General features: G+C 34.1%; 1 protein-coding gene across 6 annotated transcripts in view; it reads right to left on the bottom strand.

Annotated features, from left to right (window-relative positions):
* Positions 1 to 9,076, bottom strand: part of ARFIP1 (ADP-ribosylation factor interacting protein 1) — a 145,209-nt gene that overhangs the window by 41,329 nt on the left and 94,804 nt on the right. For 3 of the 6 annotated variants that reach the window (XM_011973218.1, XM_011973220.1, XM_011973219.1), the window contains 2 exons: positions 5,733 to 5,828; positions 4,038 to 4,150 (listed from right to left, as the gene is read on the bottom strand). In XM_011973218.1, coding sequence (XP_011828608.1) covers positions 4,038 to 4,150; positions 5,733 to 5,828 — 209 coding nt within the window. The remainder of the gene's footprint in view (positions 1 to 4,037; positions 4,151 to 5,732; positions 5,829 to 9,076) is intronic. The other 3 variants (XM_011973221.1, XM_011973223.1, XM_011973222.1) reach the window with 1 other exon arrangement.

Below are 9,076 nucleotides of genomic sequence, written 5' to 3' on the forward strand. Positions count from 1 at the left end.
AAAAAAAAAAAAAGAAAAGAAAGAAATTTAGAAATTTCTTCTGCCAGATACCGTAAATCATCTCTCTGAAGTTCAAGGTTCCACAAATCTCTAGGGTAGGGGCAAAATGCCACCAGTCTCTTTGCTAAAATGTAACAGGAGTCACCTTTGCTCCAGTTCCCAATAAGTTCTTCAGTCTGGATTTTATTGTCCATATTGCGATTAACATTTTGGGCAAAGCCATTTAACAAGTCTCTAGGAAGTTTCAAACATTCCCACATTTTCCTATCTTCTTCTGAGCCTTTCAAACTGTTCCAATCTCTGCCTGTTACCCAGTTCCAAAGTCACTTCCACATTTCCGGGTATCTTTTCAGCAACATCCTACTCCTGGTACCAATTTACTGTATTAGTTGGTTTTCACACTGCTGATAAAGACAGACCTGAGACTGGGAATAAAAAGAGGTTTAATTGGACTTAACAGTTCCACATGGCTGGGGAGGCCTCAGAATCATGGCAGGAGGTGAAAAGTACTTCTTATATGGTGGCAGCAAGAGAAAATGAGAAAGAAGCAAAAGCAGAAACCCCTGATAAACCCATGAGATCTCGTGAGACTTATTCACTATCACGAGAATAGCACGGGAAAGACTTGCTCCCATGATTCCATTACCTCCCCCTAGGTCCCTCCCACAACTCATGGGAATTCTGGGAGATACAATTCGAGTTGAGATTTGGGTGGGGACACAGCCAAACCATATCAAGTAGCACCAAGAGCTCTTCTGCAGTGCCAAAAAAGAGAATAAAGATATTTAAGGACAAGCAAAAGAAGAAACTTATGGCAACAACTAACAAATACAACAAGGATTATTAAGGTAAGGGACAGAGAAGGTAGCATAAAAGGAAAATGAACAGGGGAAGGAGGTCAACCAATAAATGAATGAGGCAATATGACAGGAAAAACAGGCATGAAAGTTTAAAAGATACTGGTTTAAACACATCAAACGTTAACTTGATAAGTGTGTGAATGCTAATGGCAAATTCTTAAACATTAAGGAAAAAGTTTGGGAAAGATGCCAAATAGCTCTGAATGCTGAAACTGAGATGATTCTTCCTTTTTTTTTTTTTTTTTTAAAGACAAACTTCAAAAAGCACTCTATTCTAGACTAGGAAAAATAAAAATAAAAAACATAAACCACAGTTTATTATTTCAACTATTTCTGTAGATGAAAATAAATAAGAAATAGATTTTGGATTCAAATTTTGTGAATAAAATCAGGTAGATTAAAATAATATTTAAGAAGATAGGTTCAATGTCTAAACCTAAAATTGCTCCTATTACATATTTGCTTTGAATCACCATGTTGGTCTTGGGACCAAAATTAACAACCAATAAATGAAGTGCTAAATATTCCCTTTGCGGAAAAGCATTAAAGCATTTGTTAAAGAATAGAAACAGAAGAAATTACAGGTAGAAAGCAGGAAGGAGAGGACCAAAGACACAGCCAGAATCAAGTTATTCGAGAGTAAAATGGGGCCGGGCGTGGTGGCTCAACACCTGCAAATCCCTGCACTTTGGGAGGCTGAGGTGCGAGGACTGCTTGAACCCAGGAGTTCGAGACCGGCCTGAGCAACACAGGGAGACTCCATCTCTACAAAAAATAAGAAATTAGCCAGGAGTGGTGATGCCTGCCTATAGTCCGAGCTGCTCAGGAGGCTGAGGTGAGAGGATCACTTGGGTCCAGGTGGTTACAGCTGCAGTGAGCCATGATCATACAACTGCACTTGAGCCTGGGTGACAGAGTGAGACCCTATCTACACAAACAACAAACAGTAAAATGGACAACAAGCACAGTCTTAAGTCAACCAAATCAAAATCAGTATTTGAAGCATTATACAAATGACAGTGAATGCCCAACATTAGCTAAAATTTGAGCTGAGAAGCTCAAAAAGCAGTAAGAACACAGAGAGTCATGTAGACCCCATAAGGTCATTACACTATGAACTTTTTTTGGTTGAGTGGAATATGTCGGGCTGGACACACTGGACTATTAACTCCATAGAATCATGTAAGTCAGATACTTTCTTTTTCTTTTTTGACCTAGATTAAAATATTCAAGTTAAGTTCTACTGAAAAAAACTGTCATTTAAAAATAAGTAAAATAAAAAGAATTTTGTACTAAATTCTTAAATTACATGCAAAGATCAATGATGAAACGAATACTTCATTTTCTAATTGTATTTCTACCACGTTTAGATGGCATTTTCTCTTCTCTATATGCATTTAATTGCAACATAATGACTTGAATAAACATATAAAGAAAATAATGCCTCCTTCACATAGTATTATACCATATGTATAACATTTTAAAGTGTTGTCATTTTCATTAGCACAAATTTTTAATAGGCTAAATGTGCCATATTAATACGAGATAAATATGGAATCTTAATAGTGATTCAACTCAGATTATTGTAGAGATAAGAGATGCAAGACAAGAAACAGATAATAATACATAAACACATAGGAATAAATAGATAACGAAGAAGGAAAACATCAAGTAAACAACATGAGAGGAAGGGTCAAATGAACAAAAAGCTTAAACTTGCTCAGTCTAGCTTCATGCTAGAAAGGGAATTCAAAGCAGTAGGCAAACATAGCCTTATGAACAAAGTTACAGAAGTATGAGAAAGCACAGATTGTTTAGGAAGTTTCTGGGTAATTTGGTATGAATAACTTGATCCATAGATAGAAAAGAGGCAGAGACAAAGTGGGAAAGGTAGATAGAGGTCAGATTTATGCCACTCTAAAAACAGTGGGGACTGACTGAAGGATTTTAAGCAAGAGGGAACCCACGTTAGGCAGGGTGGAACATGTAATCTTAGAGAATTGGTTAAGAAGTTGTTACAGGAATGTGAGAGAGTAATAAATATGAACTATGGCTGTGAAGGCTGGGATTGACAGCAGGGGAAAAGGTGAAAGAATATTAAGAAGGCAGAATGCATAGGACTTAATGACTGACTGGCTATGTGGAATCAGCAAGAAGATGGAATAGAAATCTGTGAATATTTTAGAAGAAGAGTTTAGTTTAAGCAGGCATCACTTTTTGAAGACCACCATTGGGATTTCTCAGATTCTACACTGACATGAGCTAAATAATTTTTGGACAGAGTCACGTAACATGTTTCAGGGAGGTTACCATCTTAAGAAAACCTACACTTTTGAAGAAGACTTCTAGATCATATTTTTAAGGCATTAACTGAAAGAATAAATTCACTTCTGTTTTACTATTGAGAAGATGTAAGAAAGGCCTGTTCTGTATAAAATATAGACAATTCCTAACTTACCAATCACTAGACCCACAATCAGTTCACGAATATAGGGAGAATTGTGGCTAATGCTCTAACCTGCGTGCTAGGGCTTTCATCCTAACTATTCCACGAATTCTACAGTCTTGTCCCTGTTAAAATTCAAAAGGTACTAAGTGGATTTGGGGGTTGAGCTGTTTGTAATACATCAAATACAATATGGGTTAAATAATTTGCTTATTTGTTTTATGGAGGGCGTAAGAAAAATAATCACCAATTACTCTGAAGCAATGCAAGTAAGAATGTTAACAAACTTTAGAAACACAACTCACTTGCAATCCAGTGTTGTCCATATAGTTAATGCTTAGTTATTATAGTAAAATCACAGAATTTCAAACTTTGTGGAACTAATATACCTCTCTTGACCTTCAGCTCCTATAAAGTATCAAAAGGAGGGGAAGGAGCAAATGTATCTATAGTAGCAGCTAAATAAATTCCAAAGCAGTACATGTCTTCAATTATGTACATTATCAGTTAATAAGCATTTTAGTAGCTTTACTCTTTTGTACTAAATTCTTAAATTACATGCAAAGATCAATGATACAATGAATATTTCATTTTCTAATTGTATTTCTACCGTGTTTAGATGGCATTTTCTCTTCTCTATATGCATTTAATTGCAACATAATGACTTGAATCGACATATAAATAAAAATTTTTAGAGCCACTTAGGGTGGAAACATTAAATAATTACAAACCTTATAGGTGTTTAGACTCCATTTTCTAACAAGTTCTAACTTTTCCATTGCAGGATTTTTAATTTCATCTGCTAGAATAACTGGTCCACTTTTTGTCTGTGTTCTCTGGCCACCTGCAAGGTAACAAAAGATAAAAACACAATCCAGATGAAGACAAGCAGGGAAAGAAAACAAAACCCTGACATTGTTCAAATTAAAATACTTATGCATCTAAAAAAAAAGAAAAAAGGTTCCCACAAAGTAAAGAACTAGAACTTCCTGGAATCGCTGAGGATAGTTTCCTAATTACTTAAACAACACTTCTGTCCATTAAACACAAATGCCATGTGACTTATCTGTCTTCTTTAAACAAACAAACAAAAAACAAACCTGCTGCAATCAGCCTTATTTTCTATATAAGCTGTGGTTTACTTTAAGAAAAACAAAATTTCCACAACTAATCTTATACACTAATGACACTAAAAAAGAAGTATCTTGGTCAATAAAAATCTAAATGGCTACACGTATTCCCCACAGTGATCTTTCATTGTAATGTGCAGACTACAACAACAATAGAATGTTGCTATAATTTTGGAGAATTTGAAAAAAATAATTCAAATTTCATATAGTTGTTCAATTCAAATAGTCATTAAAGATATGTTATCACTAGTATGAAAGGCTGGGTTGAAACCAGATCTACATTGTACCTCTTTTTTCTCAAAAGATCACACAAAAAAGGCAAGAAAACCAAAAACAGCCATAATGAATAAAGAAGCAGTGTAAATTCCTGACAATGTACTCTTCCAACAATTAAGAATTTTTGATATGAAAGCAACTCTACAACTATACACTTCTTAATAGTAAAATACTTTTCATAGTCAAAATATTTTTCATTTCAGTTTCGGGATGGAAAGTTTCTAATAATTTAAAAAGAATAATGAAATAAAGAGAAAACTTAGGATCGGCAAAAATTTCTTCTCTTACCTATTCCTATAACCAGACCAATCTTTCCCATAGCTTTACCAGTCCAAGAACAAGAATGGTATATAAAATAGAACACATTTAAGAATTTACAAAATTCTCACAAAACAAAATATAAATGTTAACATTTCATATAAGAAGAAACGTGGAGTTCATTTTCTCTCCCATTTTTATAGTCCAGTAACAGTAAAGTGCAGAGCAAATTGAATGTGAAGATACTGATTTTCCCAAGTATTTTTCATTGGGTATAATTGGTAAATTAATAGTATTGTGTTGCAATCTGCAAACTATTTGTAAGTTAAAGCTAAAAGTAAGAAGACAAGACCTTTTTCACTTAACCCATTCTTAAAAACAACCAACCTAATTGTTGAAGGTTGTTTTTCCTTTAACTGAAAATAGAAGGCAGAGCTGCAAAGATGAGAGTTTATGATCAAATGGTAAACCTACATATTCCAGAGCAAAGAAAGAATGTTTTAAAGCAAATCAAATTTTATAATGTTTTAATTTTAAAACGGATTAAGTTTCAGCTATGAGATACAGCCTAATTATTCTGAAAAGCCAGAAAGATAGGATACAGTTAGAAAAATTATTTCCTTTATTGTTAATAAGACAGCCACCAAAAAAGTCAGAATAACACACACCTAAGAATATAAAGCAAGTGATTATGAAACTGAGTAAATTAGTGTAGCTTCAGCAGTAGCAAGAAGGGCTTTATCCAATCAGTGCAGTGAATACCTGCAGGAACAATTAAATCACTTCCTTGTTGAGCCAGTCGACTAGCTGCAACCCTGCTAGGAGACATAACAGATGGCAGTGGCGGTGCTGGGGAACCTGAAAAGGTAGACATTTTAACTGTGAAAATCCTTTTCCTCCTCCACATACTGTACATTTTGAATATAGGGTTACTGATATTTCCTTTAAAATATTCAAACACTAGGATTAAAAATTGGAATTAATATATTTATTTTCTTTCAGGGAAGGACTAATAATAAATGTATGCTACCAGGCTCACTTTTTATATAAACTTTTCATCAAACTATCAAAACGAAACAAAATATGTAACTATATGATGAAATCTGGTAAGATGACATCTAACCAGGATTTTAACTGGACTCTACTATTTCCAAAATCAGTTAACAGAATGTGAATACAGTCCCATAGTTGCATGATAAAGCTTCGGTAAATATTTCATAACTTGCTACTCTCATATATGAAGGAAAAGCTCTTCAAGTAAAAATTCAAAGGCATGTAAGGGATATTAAAACATGCTTTCATATCTCTTACAAGAAATGTGAATGAATTATAGCCTTCACAGGAATTGCAGCCAAAAATTTCAAATCATAAACCAAATGTCACATAGTGTGTCTCATTGCTATTCATAATGTGGACGTAGGCGACCTTCTGCAATTCGCCTGGATGCTTGTTAGAAATGCAAAATCTCAGTCCCTGCCCCAGTCCTACTAAACCCAAGCCTGCATTTTCATAAGATTTCCCCAGGTGATTTGTATGTACTTTGAAATGTGAGAAGTGCTGATATAGAGTATTTTTTGACATTATAAGAATCACTTTTGGAGCTTTTCAAACGTACCTGGGATACTCAACAAGATCTACTGATTTTCACTGAAACAGGCATCTTTTGCAAAAGCCACTCAAGATGATTCTCAAACACAATTAAGTTTGAGAACCAGAGGAAACAACACCATTTTTGAATGAAACACAACTAAGTTTTAAATTCTAACACTGAGTTTAAAATTCTGGCTCTATCTACCACATGATATCAGGAACACCCTGGCAAATTACTAAACACCTCTGAGCCTTAATTATCTACAAAGTAAGAAATATTGACTACTGGCTGAGAGCTGTGTCTCATGCTTGTAATCCCAGCACTTTGGGAGGCAGAGGCAGGTGGATTGCTTGAGCTCAGGAGTTGAAGACCAGCCTGGGCAACATGGCAAAACACCACCTTGCTGGGCATGGTGGCACAAGCCTGTAGTCCCAGCTACTCAGAGGTTGAGATAGAAGGACTGCTTGAGCCCAGGAGGAGGAGGCTGCAGTCAGCCGAGATTGCACCATTGCACTCCAACCTAAGTGACAGAGCCAGACCCTGTCTCAACTAAAAAAAAAAAAAGAAAAAAAGAAAGAAACACTGATTACCCAACATTGTTGCTAATGTCTAGCATTAAACAAACAAAAAAAAGGAGTAATAAATTTTTAAAACTGAAAAATTATTAAAGTCCTTCCATGTTTAGCTGAGAATATTTTAATGTCTATAATGTACTTTTATTTCAACTACACTCTTCCCCAGTTCTCTGGAAAAAATATAATGCATTACGTTCATAATTAAATTTCCTAATAAGAAAGACACGTCTACTTTCTTTACTTACTATTAGTACTAATTGGTCATATCCCAGTTGCACTAAATTCTGATACAGAAACAGTCACGAGTTCTAATAGTATAAAATAAACCTTAACTTGAACTGGATCTCACATTAAAATTCAAACACGCAATAGACCTAAACTAAATAGATTGTTGTTAACTTTCAAAGTGAGAGATAAATTTGTCTCTTTAAATTTGTTAAATTATAAAATTTAAAACCAGAAGGGATAATGGAAATCAACTAAACTCTCACATTAAACGGTAAGATTAATGAAGCTCAGAAAGGTTCAAATAGTTTCTTATTAGAGACTCAGATGTTCTGAACACCATAATATCTCCATTATTAAATTCAATACAGAAATCATTAATCTATAAGTTACTTGCTGAGTTGGAAGGCATTTTAATAGGTTATCCAGTCCGATCACCATTTTAAACAAAGACTGTATCTCTATTGTCAAAGGCATAAAGGATTCTAAATAAGAAAGTGTAAAATAAAAGAAGACTACCGTACTTCCATGTCTTGACCCCAGGAATAGGAGCTCTATTGTTCTAGTTATTACAGTTTATTAATCTTGCATAAGAAATAAACCATGGCACTACATGAGATGTGTATAACATATATAACAAATGAAATGTAACTCTCCAAAGTAAAATAGCAAATAATGTAGTGTGGCTGTAACTGGGACTTCAGCTTTTTTGATTTACCTTCAAAGGTAATTATTGCTTCTCTGTATCTTTAATACTTTAAGCTTTTAAACAACTGTTACCAAAATCATTCACCAATACCAACTAAAAAATAAATAATAATATAGGATCTCTCAATAATACAGGATCTTACTAACTGGCTAAATTTGGGGAATTAAATCTATTTCATCTCAACAACAAAAATCTAGAAGATGAATACATATGTACAAAGATTTACACCCCCATTAAAACAAAACCCTGGTACAAAGTACACTTAACTCTTACGAGCTTTGATTTATTCATGATTTCCACTATTACTGATTCTGTAACATCTTTGGTGCTAGGCAGATTTCAATATTTGTTGTTTTTAAGTTGAAGTATAACTTTTAAATCTGCACTAGATAGATGAAAAAGTAGATGGTTAATACTCTCCTTGTTAACTGTTTAAGCAAATAGTCATAATTTATCATTTAGTCATCTTTCCAGAGAGCTAACACAGTCCTAATTCCTTTAAGATTTTTTCGTAAGACCTGTTTTCCAAATGGTAATCATTGTATGTTATTCTTTCTCATGTTCATTCCAATTTATCTACATATATCTTAAAATAATCACAACTTTCCAACAAATGCTTAACTAATTTAAGTATAGCAGCAGAATGATTATTTTCCTAATACACTGATCAACAATACAGTTTGGATTTTTAAATGTTTTATACACTCAGTTCAGAGAGACATATATTACTGCCATTATCATGAAATATATTTTCTTATTCCAATTGGAAGAATTAGGACGTATCTATAAGCAAGTGAAACTGATGGGCATTTTAATGCTCATGTATACCAGTTCATAATGGCCAACTGATTTCAATTATTATATAATACCATTATACAATAACATTAAGGGTAAAAATGGCAGCTAAATAATTTCATTAAAAATATTTAGGCCAGGCGTGGTGGCTCACGCCTGTAATCCCAGCACTCTGGGAGGCTGAGGCGGGCGGATCATGAGGTCAGGAAAT

This window comes from Mandrillus leucophaeus, unplaced genomic scaffold (assembly GCF_000951045.1).
Source record: "Mandrillus leucophaeus isolate KB7577 unplaced genomic scaffold, Mleu.le_1.0 Scaffold136, whole genome shotgun sequence".
Classification (NCBI taxonomy): Eukaryota; Metazoa; Chordata; class Mammalia; order Primates; family Cercopithecidae; genus Mandrillus; species Mandrillus leucophaeus.